This window comes from Plectropomus leopardus, chromosome 21 (genome assembly GCF_026936395.1).
Source record: "Plectropomus leopardus strain MGB_pleo_1.0 chromosome 21, ASM2693639v1, whole genome shotgun sequence".
Lineage (NCBI taxonomy): Eukaryota > Metazoa > Chordata > Actinopteri > Perciformes > Serranidae > Plectropomus > Plectropomus leopardus.
Genome location: NC_142196.1, coordinates 1744715 through 1758619, shown reverse-complemented (window position 1 = coordinate 1758619; position 13905 = coordinate 1744715). Strand labels below are relative to the sequence as shown.

Below are 13905 nucleotides of genomic sequence, written 5' to 3'. Positions count from 1 at the left end.
ATTTTGTACAAATCTTTGGTGAGAATGGATTGTTATTGAGTTCAAATTTCAAGCCCTATTTGGACGGGATTCAGTTATATATGGTTGGTAGGATGTTCTGAATATTGCATAATCAGAGATCTCTATCCCATTCAGAGTGGTGTGTGTGTGTGTGTGTGTGTGTGTGTGTGTGTGTGTGTGCGTGTGCGTGTGCGTGTGCGTGCGTGCATGTGCGTGCGTGTGTTTGTGTGTGTAGGATTTTCCGCCCCGTTCTCCAGTATTAATTACAGCCCCAAATACCTGCTGTGTCTTGGCACACTTGTGGGTCCTCTGAGAGTTTATTCCATCTGGATAATACCTGATGTTTTCAAATGTATTCAGAAGTTTTGCATATGAAAAGCTGCAATTCATGATATTGAGTTTCGTCTAACATTCCATATCTACATAGACAGAGGGTGCATGTGTCTTTGATTATGTCATCTGCCCATGTCCAAGAAGCTCTCAGTATATATATAAATATATACTGTATAGAGCACATACACTAAATGCTGACTCTACAGTATGAATGTGTCCAACCATGCAACCAACCGCTGAGTTATTGTGCCACAAAAATCCTGTACATCCAGCATTGCCATGAAAGAGTCCTACTTATAATTTGCATTGTTCTAAGTGCTATATGTTTGACAACTGGACTTACTGGAGTTCCTTAAAGACGTTTCCCCTTTCATCTGAGAGGCTTCTTCAGTTTTAGCAATTAGTCTGGGTCGAACTGAACAAGCCTCTGAGATGAGAGGTGAAAGGTCTTTCAGAAACTCAAGCAAGTCCAGTTGCCAGAGATATAGCACTTACAATTACCATGATCTGGATGACTGAGAATCTTAGCCAACATTTCACTGTAATGGGCCCGTATACAGAGAGATATTCAGAGGATAGCTGCCTTTGTACAAATGCAACAGAAAGAATCTTAGCTGAAGGTATTCTGCCTCCCAGAACTAATTTAGACCCCACAATTTGGAGTTTTCTTGAAAGATAACCTTGTTCAGTTAACATTCAGTGTTTCAATACATATATTCTGAGAAACGTGTTTAATGTATATTCCTTGTTCATCAGATAGTTCAGAGTAGAAGCAGAATGTGATGTTGCTCAGTCAAATTGGAACACACACACCCACACATACGCATGCATAAATGTTTAGATTCTGAGGTCACCTCCAATGTGTACTGCAAATATACAGCCATAAATCCACTTGGAAGTCACAGAAAAAAGATGCTGCTTGTTACTCAAGAACTTGCCTGGGAATCATCACATTTTGAAGTTTAGGCAATGCAGTGATAATATATATGCTTCCTGTTTATATCTCCCAAAGCAAAATGGAAACTGTTACATTTTTGGGAACAATGAGAATGGAGCTATTGTCTGAGGAAAGCCAGCCCTACAGTAATAGGCTGCCCTCTTATAACCCAATTAATAAGCATCGTCGAGTCTAGTTACCAGTGAGCATGGTGAATATTTTCTCACTCACACCTCAATTAAGAATGTGCTTCTTTTCCAAATTGGGCTTTAGACTGCTTCATTAAAACAATTGATAACCACACCAAATTTATTTCCTCCCAGTGACTCACTTAGCAGATGTCTTAAGTTAAACTCTATACAGCAAACCGGTGTCAGTGAATTTAAAATGCATTCAACCTTTTTATCCTCCTGACATTCCATAGCACACAGCGAACAAACAATAACTCTACTGAGAGTGATCCCAAAGGACGACATAGCTCTCTGCTGTGTGCTGATATTGTTATTCAGGTGCAGGTGTGGGCTAGTGTAGCCATGGGGCCCGTGAATGATTTATTGGAGTGGAGCACCGAGAGGCGGCCTATGAGGATCTAATAAGACACTTGCACCTGGGAGGGTTTAATACCACCTATGTGGGGTGTAGAGGAATACTGGGGGATGGAGAGGGACAATAAATGAGGGGAGATGGAGTGATTAAGGAAAATAGCAAGGTTTCAGGAAAAAGACATAAACAGCACAAAGAAGGCATAATGTGGGAGAAGTGTTGAGAAGGACGGCGGAGACTTAAATGGACAGTTCACCCCAATATTAAAAGTCCACAGTTTTCTTGCCACAGCACGGTGGCCGCGTGGTTAGCACTGTTGCCTCACAGCAAGAGGGTCCAGAGTTTGCATGTTCTCCCCGTGTCCGCATGTGTTCTCACTGAGGTCTCTGGCTTCCTCCCACATTCTAAGCCATGCAGGTCAGGTTGATTGGTGACTCTAAATTGCCATTAAGTGTGACTGTGGGTGTGAAAGGTTGTCTGTCTATAAGTGTCAGCCCTGCAATATTCTGGCGACCTCTAGGGTCTAGGGTGTACCCTGCCTTCCGCCCGATAACAGCTGGGTTTGGCTCCAGCCTCCCCACAACCCTTATGAGGACAAGGAATGAATGAACATTCCTGGATAACGAAAACAGCTATGTGCAGCACTCCTGTCAACAAAGAACTTTGGTCATGACATCTTGAGGGATTTAGACTTTTTCAGTGCTTGAACGCCACCAATTCATCACTTTAACTGTCAAGTCCTTCTGACAGTTATTCCCAAATGACGTGCATGCACCATTAACACACAGTGACAGAGGAGCAGGCAGGGGAGGGCGGGTGTGAAGTGGGTGACAAACACAAACTTAGCCTTACCTTACATGACCATTTTCTCTTTTGGTGTTGCTGCTTTGGCTAGGTACACTGGACATGAAACAATACAAGACAAGAAACATTAACAGCCACTTCCTCATAGTAGCCATCAATGGCTTCCACCTCATCTGAGATCTGGTACCAGTAGATAACTTATATCAAATTTAATTGTTCCAGCATCTGCAGCTTCACTTAATGATGATCAGTGAGTTGATCAGTAACATCAACTCACACTGCAAGCTAGTGAATAGGTAGGTAAGTGGCCAGTCCTCGATACATGTGTTTACTTGAAGTTTGAAGGGAGCCTAGACCATGGTCTACAGGAAGTACCCTTACACAGACCAGTGTCTCAATGTGAACTCTAACTCGACTTACACTAGTCGGTGATGAGGAGCCTCCAATACAGTGCACAGCTTCTATCAGCGGGGAGTATAGAGAAGGGAGCTGCAGCAGGCACAGGGGCACTCAGAGCTGGCAGGTACAATAAGTTGATGATTAGAACCCCACCTTAACTCAACAGGAGCCACCCAGTGGGACTCCATACGTTGCTGGACTGTCATAACTAGAGTTGGGTTGATTTCTGGTTAGGCTGGTCCAGTCCAGTGTTCAAGCCAGTCTGATTTATGCAAACTTGACTGAACCTGCATTTATCATCATGTCACATTCTGGCTATTTTAGAAATAGCCTTAGTCATAGTACGAAGTCCAACTCAAATTACATCTGTAATATTTTCATCTCTCAGCTCTCAGAAAAAAATGCCAAATTTGCAGCACACTGCTCAGAATAGACACTAAGTGCCTTCTCAAGCTACTGGCGTTTCTTATATAGCATAAATACGTGGTGCTCCCATTTTAAAGAATTAAAGAAATACACTGGCCCAAGAAAAATGCTTTATTTGCCTCTTAATGAGAAATAACCACCATCATTTACCAGGAGAGTTATTTTCCTCTTATGTAGGCACAGAATGTATGTGGTAGTTGGCTTTTGGCTGCAATCTTGGCTGTGTATTTTTAGTGCATCTTATTGTCTGTGATACAGGCAAAGTGAGGTGACGAAAAATTTGTCCAGAAACCCTAGAAAAGAGACTGAGTGAACTCCAGAAACAGACATCAGCTGTCTCAACACCAAACCAAAACTCTCCACAGCATCCACTGGCGCAAGGCAGTCGTCCTACCATACTGTAACTGAGTTGGTAAAGATGGATGAATGAATAAAGACAAATGCATCACTTTTCAAATATTTCATAGTTCAAGTCCTGTCAGAAGTTCATCCTGTTTGTTTGCCCGTCAGAGCAGCAACAGGCAGTAAGTTGCACCTTTGTTGTGCAGAGTTAGTTTTTATGTCCACCTAGCATAAGTGGGTAGAGGCGTGGGGTTGATGGCTGCTGTGTGCTTGCATGGAGATGCAAGGATTTAGTGGCGATGAAAGGGCGACCCAGGATTTACATGAGAGAAAGTGTTAAAGGAGCATAGTGAGCTGTTTAAATGTTGCATGAACACCCTGTGGGGGTGCCAGGTTGAAGATAGTTTAGTGGCATCTATTCCACCCCAACCTGGTGCACCAGTGTCTTACCATAGGTGGATGAGGAAGGTGAGACAGTGTCTTAGAAAAAACATCAATGCAACATGTGGGGAAAATTAGGAGAATTTAGCCATTTTGTGCAGGTGTAGCACAGTAGTGTGGACCGGAAACCAGAGCTTTTCAAATAGTCAGATATGCTGTGTGAATGTTAATTTGTCACTTGTTCATAAGGGTTTGACTGGTAAATTGAATTCATTGAATTTTGGATAATGCAGTTAATTACTAAAAGTCATTTATCGAACAAAACTGCAAAACGTGTTATGGTCTCAGCTGCTTCAAAATGATGATTTTATGCTTTTCACTGTGTATCATATCATGATGCTCACAAACAGAACATTTTGGGATTTGGATCATTGATCACAAAACATGATATTTGAAAATATCTTTTCTTGGAGGGATTTTACAGGTTAAGAGAATAATTTATAAAATAACAGATAATAGAAGTTACAAAAACAAAGAATGAATCATCAAAAGATTGACATACAGTATGATGAAAACTGGACAGCCAACATCGGTATTGGAGCCCATTTGGATACGGGCCCATCTGTGGCCCATTTGGGTTTACCCAAGTGGGCCACAGATAAATTGCCCATTTTGGGTCCGTACTTGGTCTCCCCCCCGCCCGCTTCCACTCTTTATGCTAACCTAAGCTAGTTGTCTTCTTGCTCCAGTACCATACTTATCAGTCCCTCCAGGATTTCACGATGTTGCGATTGCAGCAAATTACACACAAATTCAGTCCCTGTGAATTCTGCACGGCCTTACAATCATGTACCTTCACTGTAATTTTACTGCAAATATGACGTTCTAAGTTGTCTTCAAGAAACTCAGGCAAGTCCAGTTGCATACGATGTAGCACATCAGTTTGGTTTTCTTTTTGTTTTTATTTCCATGAATTTATTCATCAATCTTGGATTCGTCTCCTGACTATAGCAGATTCTGGCCAGTAGATGGTGCTGTTGACTGCTATCAGGGAAAGAAAATGAAAGAGATAAGTCCATAGTGTTGATTAAAAAATATCACCTTAATATGATGATTTATAGGCTACAGAACACATTTTGAATTTAGATCCACATCCTCCTAATTTAAAGTGTTCAGTTTGAGTATCATCAGTACATTCCAGGGACATTTTTTCTACAATATAAAGTTTCAGGAGTGCTTACAATATTGGCCTCTTAACTGTAGCTTATCTCTTTCATTTAGGATTTAGACACAAGATTTAACATGGTTTAATCACTCAATCATGGCTATGAACATCTATATAACATATTATTGGGCTGCCGATGACACAAACATGTAATTTGAGCTGAGTCATGCAGCCAAACGCTCTATGGCATTGACAGGGTCTCTGAAGTTGGTTTTGTCTTTACTGATGTCCTCTTTTACCATTGTCACAATGTCAGCAAAGTCATGTTGACTCATACCAAAGGGTGAATGAAACTTGTCTTCAAAAGATGGCAGCTCTCATAATAGTGTTTGATTCTCCTAATTCCTGTCATTTTAGCAGAATTTGGTGAACCCTTATCCTTCTAGTTTTGTTTCTTTCTCTTCAGCCTCCTCGCAGCGTACAGCAGCAGCAGCTCACCAACATTTTCATGGAGTGTGTTGCGAGTGCTCTGCAACGCTGTTTACAGAACGTTATAGTTATAGATATAATGCTTGATGTGGTGTTGCCCTTTAGCATACAAACATCATTATAGATAGATAGATAGATAGATAGATAGATAGATGACATTTTTACTTTTTTGAATTGTATCTAATAATTTGCCTACCTTTTCCTTATGGTTTCAAAAGAAACCAATTTATTGATCTATGTTTATTTTTTTTTCAAGTTCCATACATTTTAAATGCTTGTTAAAGATGTCTGAATGTAGCAAAATAAAGCTGATGTGGATCCAGGCTCTAAAGGTTTTGGTTTGGTTTGATTTAATTTAGTAAGTGCCATTATATGCACATGTTGTGGCTCACGTTGCTTGACTGAGTTAATTCAATTATTGTCAAAAAGTTTAAATCAGAAAAGGCACAGGGGAAGAAAAGACTTGACTCTTTGCTTTGTTTCAAACATAAGCCCCAATTGACTAGGACAGACAGAATATATTCTGTATATATAATACACATAAATTAGTAAAATATGTAATAATTAATGAGACAGAATAATTGATGAAAACCTTTTGAACCAACTTGTCAGCTGTTGGCTTCCAAACATGATGAATCTTTGTGTTTCTGAATCCAGCAGTTATTGAAGACACATTGCTCATCATTCAGATGAGCTGAGTGCTCTGCCCTCACCATGGATGGAAGAGGCAGAGCCTCGTCAGCATTGCCATGGTTACCCCATAGCAACAGGGACTCTGCTTGGGGACTGGTATAAATATAAAAGGATGTTGCTTACATTTCAGGATTATTTTTACTGTTTTCATGATTTAGCTGTTGCAGGGCGATTCTGGTGTTTATGGTATGAAGGTGTCAACAGCTGTGGCGCAATGTTGCAAAATGACCATTTAGATGCCAAATATAGACAAGTATCTCTCCAAATTGTGGATTTGTGAGATGAAAAAAAAAAAAACATGAACATGAAAACCAATAAATGAAATAACTTTTTATTAGCTTCCTTTCTTTGCTTCCTGCCCCTCCTGGTGCTGCCACCAACCGTTCAGTGTATCAGTGTAACCCCAGTGGCCATGCAGAGGTGTTCATCAAGCTTATGTGTAACTTCCACAGTGCTTATGACTGCATTTAATTTGAGTTAGACATATTGGTTGTCTGATGTCAGGAAATATGAATGTTGTATTGACAAATCAATTAAATATTTTTTTTTTCCTGATAAGATCACATATCAACATGCATTTCTAAATTTTCTTAGCTAATGTAGCAGTGTTTTGATATCATTTATCCTTTACAATACCATATTGTCAAAATGGACAAACTCGCATTATGTCACCAAACAGCAGGAAAGTTTATTGGCCTGGTGAGGTGCAGTCCAATCTGGTAGTTGTAGGTTTTATACCTCTTGAGCAAAAGCAAACCTACATCCCTTTCCCTCTGTTTTCTCTGGTCATGTAACACTAATTCCAAATTGGTTTGCATATTTCTACTGCAGAGATGGCCCAGTTTTATGAGCAGACCATCTTTCCAGCAGTAAAACACTTCTGTAGTAGAGAATTTTGTGTGTGTGTGTGCGTGCGCGCGCGCGTGTGTGTGTGTGCGCGCGCGCGCGCGTGCGTGCATGTGTGCGTGTGTGTGTGTGTGTGTGTGAGGTGGCATTACGTCCCTATGCCATCTGTGTGTGTTTGTACTGATTGTCTGTGTTTACCTGTTCAGCTCCAGTGGAGCCTGGAGGATAGCTGTCGGCTGCTCAGACCTCTGCTCTCCTAATGAACCCTGTAATTACAGACCCTGTGTGTGTGCGTGTGTGTGGGTGTGTGTGTCTGCTGTGTATTTAATTAATAGGTGCATATATTTAGTGTATCTGTTCTGTGTATCATGCAGTACATCCATATGTGTCTTATTGATTTTCATAGTGTATCAAGGCCAGCTACTATACTAGTTTAAACTGATGAATTTGTCTAACCACTAATATACCACCTTATTACCACTTGGGTCTTATTAAAGGGATAGTTTGGGATTGTTTTTGTGAAATAATAGTAGTTGGGTTTCCATTAAAGATTTGCGCAAAACTTAAGCAATATTTTCGAAATTTAGATAAAACACAATTGCACATTGATTGCGTTTCCATTGAGTGATATTATGCAACTTCTCTCGCAATGTTACACAACTTTCATCTTGCAGTAACAGTCCAGTAACCATGGCGATGGATGTCCAAAATATTGGCAGGTTTATTTCAATGGCAGCCACTCAATAAAGCCAATCTGATATTACTGTAATTTCTTTGTCTTGTATAAGAATTAGGATGTTCTCGTCTCTTCCATCTACACATACCGAGTCATGTGTTGAAGAATGTCATGTGACTTGGTTGTACTTTTTCTTCTTCTTTGGATTTATTTGCAGTTGGCATCCATACAGTCGCATTCCCGCCCCCCAGTGTTACACATCTGATGAGCTATAAAAGCGATATGTGCCTTTTAATATGCATTTTGCAAAATATGCCTTTTTCAAATAGCCTGAAATACCATTTCATCAACATATAATAATTATCACATAAATCCCGTCCTGTCTTTGGATTTGTTATTTCAACCAATGTCATCATCAGGTATTCACAAATGTTCTGAGAATACTGCCAGAGAGCTCCTAAGTGAGCCTAAAAACATTCTAACAAGGAGTTCTTTTTTTAGAAAAGTTCTAAGAGCGACTCTGAGCAGGAAGGGACCGAAACTTTGACTTTAGTGAGGAGGTGTGGTTGACCCGGTTGCTAGGTGTCTCAAATTATTTCAAGAGATGCGATTGGTTGTCACAGACATGCCTTTTCGTGAGCCTGCAAGCTGTGGACACCCAGTGGATCTAAAATGAACTGCGTCACAGTGAGCTGTTTGTGTGATCACACAGCTGCACTGTTGCATTTTTCAAGTGTACAAATACCTTATTCTTGTGATCACTACATTTTTTTAATATTATTAAGTGCTTCTAATAATTATACATATAGGGTTTTTTTTTTACATTTTTTCTCTTAACTAATTTTCAGGTAATTTGTCGTCACTTTTTACTAGCTTCTTGCTATTTGTTGGAAATTGTTTGCGAAGTTACTCAACTTGTGAAAGGCAATTTCAACACAGCACAAGAAAAATGATGGCAATCCAGGTTTCAAGGGGTTAAGCACAAGACTGTTCACAACAGTTGCATTAACAAAAATGAAACTTTTTCCATTTCACCAAAATAACTTCAGTCTCAAGTTTCTCTCTCTCTCTCTCTCTCTCTCTCTCTCTCTCTCTCTCTCTCTCTCACTCTCTCTGTATATCTTTCTTTCTTTCTTTGCAGCATGTTTGCAGGTGGACACGATGCAGACATCCATACTAATGATCACCTCTTGATATGATACTCACTGGATGTTGATGGGCGTGGATGTCTGTTAATTGTTGACTAATGGGAGCACGCTGTCAATTTAAGATTGTTTGGCCTTCATGAACATACATGTGAGCCTACGATCAAATCTTAGTTCCCCATAGCGTTCATGAATCCGGTGTAGGTTCTCAGTACCTAGGTGTCTTCTGTACAAATCTGCTCACAGATTTACTAACATTTCATGAATTAGATTCAATATTTTAAGAAAATAAGCAGAGAAATGGTTGTTTGTTTGTTAGTTTTTATGTAGGGGTTCTGTTAAATTTTGGATAAGTTGGTACGAGATGTGACACTGGTCTTCATATTTTAGTAGCATTAGCTCTAGGCTTAGCATTAGCTTTTCTCCATCTCAGCTCTCCTTTTCATCAGACCTTCAGTCTCCTCCATTTGTGCTTTAACTTGACCGATGACATTTCCTTCTCCTGAACTCATTCCTCTGACCACAGCTCCAGGCTGCACCGCCACAGAGCGACCGAGGTGCTGCGGCTGCTCCGCAGAGAAATTGGCTGTTAAATGGAGAGTTGACGGGCCAAGGCTTTGACTTACTGCCGCCTCTAAACAAACTGCTATTACCTTGGAAAAACTGACTGCACTTTATTGATGCCTGCTGACAGAGTGGAACCCAAGTTCATAGATTGGCTTTGGAGTGTGTCTGTTGGTGTGTGTGCATGTCATTTTCACTTTCTGGTTGCATGGCTTCCTGCCTCTGCTATCTAGATAACTGCTTTTATGCCATAAAAGTGTGATTCGCATTGTCAAGTCCTTTGCAACACACACACATCCACAATGGGGCTCTCTGAGCGCCCCTGTCGCTGCAATAATGTGCCTTCATTGATGAGATGGTGAGGGAGTTAGAGAAAGGAAGAGGAAAGAGGCAAATGATCAGAAAGAGGGGAGACAATTGCTGGGGTAGACATTTGGGACAGCTCTTCAGACACTCACACATCACTCTTTCACATCTCTGAGTGCTGCTCCGAAACCATCATGGTAAAAGTGGAACATTGGTAATGTATCAGAATGAAACAAATACTGTCCAGGATGATTCTCACTTGTAAACATTCACAAAGCTTGTTTTTTTGTCAACTGAATAGGGAATAGGTGATCTCAAGTATGCCAGACAGCCTTTAACAAATAAATCTGAACAAAGTCAATATCAGTCAGAGAGCATCAGACACCTAAAGGATGGAGTATTGGGTGCAGCTAATTTAAAGTTATTATGTCCAGGTTATTAAAGGTCTGAATTTAGTTTAATTATAGATGATAAAAAGAACAATGTAATTGGCCTGATGTTATTCATATTCACAAATTCATGCAGGGAAGTGCCATGGATGTGAGGCGATAGACGCAAAGACGCTTACCCAGGTGGCCCCTAACCATTTTCTATTTCACAATAAAAATCACACTGGACATTGTCTTTGTGCTTCTAGTGTATATAAGTGACCAGAGAGCATAAAACAGCATCAAAATAAAGCACAGGTATCAATAACAGTGCCAGTGAAGGATCCCTGCACCCCCAAACATTGGTCTTAGCTAAACCTCTAATGTCCTAAAATCCTAGAAATGTTATGGGTCCTAGAAATGTACAAGAATTAAAGAAATTTTCTAAAATCCAACAAACATCCTAAAATCTTGGAAACATTTTTTTAATCTAGAAACATCCTAAAATCCTAGAAATGATCTGAAATTCTAGAAACATCCATAAATCGAATAAATGTCCTAAAATCCTTCAAAATCTCCTAAAATAAAAGAAAGGCCTAAAATCCTAGAGACACACAATGCACTTTTTTAAACAAGGCAAGCTAGTCATTGCTTTTTTAATGTAGCTGTACATGTGTTTTTATTGATCTGTTGAACTGTTGAACTGTTGTGTGACTTTTTGTGGGGCTTTTTTGAGTCTCATGGGTATGGATGCTTTTTCATGTTGGTGGAGCCCCCTAACGAAGGCAATTTTCTGTCACTACGTCATAGATTTTTGAATCTTGAATCTCTGAAACATGTATGGGGCTTCTGCAAGTGGCCCCTGGTCTAATTGTCATTTTGCAAAAGTGGCCCTCAAGCAAAGACAGTTGAGTTTCCGCGCATTTGATGAAGTGCAAGCTCAAGTGTTTTTCAGACACCGTAAAACAACTGACATAAACTATATCTCAAACATACTGCAGACATACACTCAAAGGAAACCACCAGATCCTTTGCTGCTTTGGCACTGATGGTTGGTCTTTTCTTTCAGTGCCTGGCTGTGTGGGAGTCCTTCCTCCTGTCTCAGAGAGCGGAACCCAGCGAGCAGAAAGACGGGGACGACGTCTCTTAAAGGGTGGAGATGATGAAACGTCTCTACAGCACACACTGTCGTCTCTCTGACACACCCAAAGAAAGACTTTGAACCGATGTCAACTCTCTCAAAAATGCATCAAGTACGAAACAAACACGCTGTGCCTCTGTCTCTCTCTCTTTCTGTCAGGCCAAAGAAGTTAGTCTCAGCTCAGCATTCCAGTGATGACTGTGCAGCACTCAGACCAACACTGTGATTCAATTATTCGACATATTGGTGTTTACACTCCTCCTGAGCAATTCCAAAAGTTTAAAGAAGGCTCCTGGCCCCTTAGCTGCACCCTGCTGCTTTTCTGTGCATCATTGTTCACAGTTACACTAATGGTACTCTGTGTGGACAACATAGGGACAGTTGAATATTCATATCTTCCACTGTGGCTGGAGAACAGCTGCATCCCATTTCAAAGCACACCTCCTTGAAAGGTTGCTGCATGATAACACTATGCTCACACTGCAGGCCCAAGTAGCCCAAATCTGATGTTTTCCCCCATGTGACCCAGACATGATTGTATGATGACTGTGTGAACAACACAAATCATATGGAATCTGATCTTTTCAAATGAGATTTGGGCCACTTTCACATGTGGTTTTAAATCAGTACAGATCAGATTTTTTTTTTAAATGTGACCTCAGTCTGAACAGCCGTGTGACCCATATTAGAGTTCAGTGCAACTTTTAAGTCACTCTAGATTGATAAAGCAAAAAATCGTCTCTAAAAAAAAAATACAAATTGAGCACTAAGGCTTGCAGTGTGAAGATTAATTTAAGTTGTGGTCTCATCTTTACTTCAAATCCAACCAAACTAATGACTCATTCAGGTGGCACTCTTGACTCCAGTTGATGGAAGTTTCCAACTTTACCACCAGGAAGTTGTACTCGACTGACAGCATAAGAGTGGTAAACCATATTACAAGTTCCACGATAAAGGAGTCTAAAAGTATTGTGACTCTTTTTTTCTTTTTTTTTGTATTTGAAACGTGAGGAATGGAAGAGAAAAGTAAGGCTGTTTGCTGCCTTTTAAAAATGCTGCTGACTCACAATTTTACCAGAACAAATATGGACTGAGTTGTTAGCTGGCCCCTCAGCACAGGAAGCCATTGTGCAGAAACAGAACATCAGGGATTTCTGGGAGCTGACAGTCCACAATTTCACAGAGGAATTGTGGATTCAGAACTCGCAGATGATCCGCTCAACTTTTGAAGAGTTATGTGATGCAATAACAGCTCTTGTAGCTCCTGCTGCAATATGAGGGAGCCAGTTCCTACTGACAAGCACATAGCCATAGCATCATGTTACCTAGAAAAGCCAAAAAAAAGTTTCCATTGCAGTTTGGCAAAATATGGCTTTTTTTGCAATAGATGTTATTTTTTAACTTGACCTTTCCATTAGGAGCATCTCATTTTTGCAATTTCCGCAATTTGAGGGTTAATGGAAACCCACCTAATGAAGTCAGCCAATCACCTGAGATGAGCTCTGGTTGGTCAGAGTCCAACATGAGGCCTGTCATCTCCTTCAGCCAAGTCACAGCAACAAGTTCTGCTCACCTTATGCGACACAGTGGTCTTGTCAGTTATCTGGTCTGATCCTGGCACAAGTACATCCTCACACTCTCTTTAACAATAAAATAATGCTGCAAACATTTGACTGAAAGCAGATTTTCTGTCTAAAATGTTTTTTCTCATTAAGTTACCTAAGAGGAATCCACCAGTGCACATTTATGCAAAGACACACACTAAAAAGTCAGAATTATAAAATTTCATAACAAAATAGCTCAAGAAATGCATTGATCACGCTACAGTTAGCGTTTTTCTTTCGGCTAACGTAACACACAGCACTGTCCATCTCCTGTTCAACACTGAGCAGAAAGCCTTAAATGTTTAATGAAATTCTCTTCAGAACGTTTGTTTTTGTGCCGATCGAGATTTCACGTTTACATGTGTGATGAAGAGGAGCTAAATATCTGCCATGTCTTTGTAACACAATGCTTTAGTAATCTTTTTATACTGATATAATTTTTTTTCTCTTTATTGCTTTTATCATTATTGAATATGTAAAAAATGATGATTAAAATTGATTTTGTGATTTTGAGATAATAATAAAGACAAGAGCTCACAGTATTAACTGTTGTGTTTGGAGACTGTAGAGGCAGCAGCAGGGATGAGTGTGTGTTGATGCGTCTCTCAGTTATCCAGACTCAGAGTCACTATCAGCTGGAAAAAAAATGTGTTTTGCAGGCTGTTTATTCACAGTGTCAAAGTGTCTTACAAAGTTCTGCAGGGCTCATCCTGAATACAGCAGCTTTGTTCAACTCTTTTTCA

The 13905-nt window shown here is 40.2% G+C and overlaps 1 protein-coding gene across 1 annotated transcript in view; it reads left to right on the top strand.

Moving 5' to 3' along the window:
* Window positions 1-13704, top strand: part of snx7 (sorting nexin 7) — a 46477-nt gene extending 32773 nt beyond the window's left edge. Inside the window, exon 9 of the mRNA XM_042510254.2 lies at window positions 11487-13704. Coding sequence (XP_042366188.2) covers window positions 11487-11567 — 81 coding nt within the window. The 3' untranslated portion in view covers window positions 11568-13704. The remainder of the gene's footprint in view (window positions 1-11486) is intronic.
* Window positions 13705-13905: the final 201 nt, after the last annotated feature.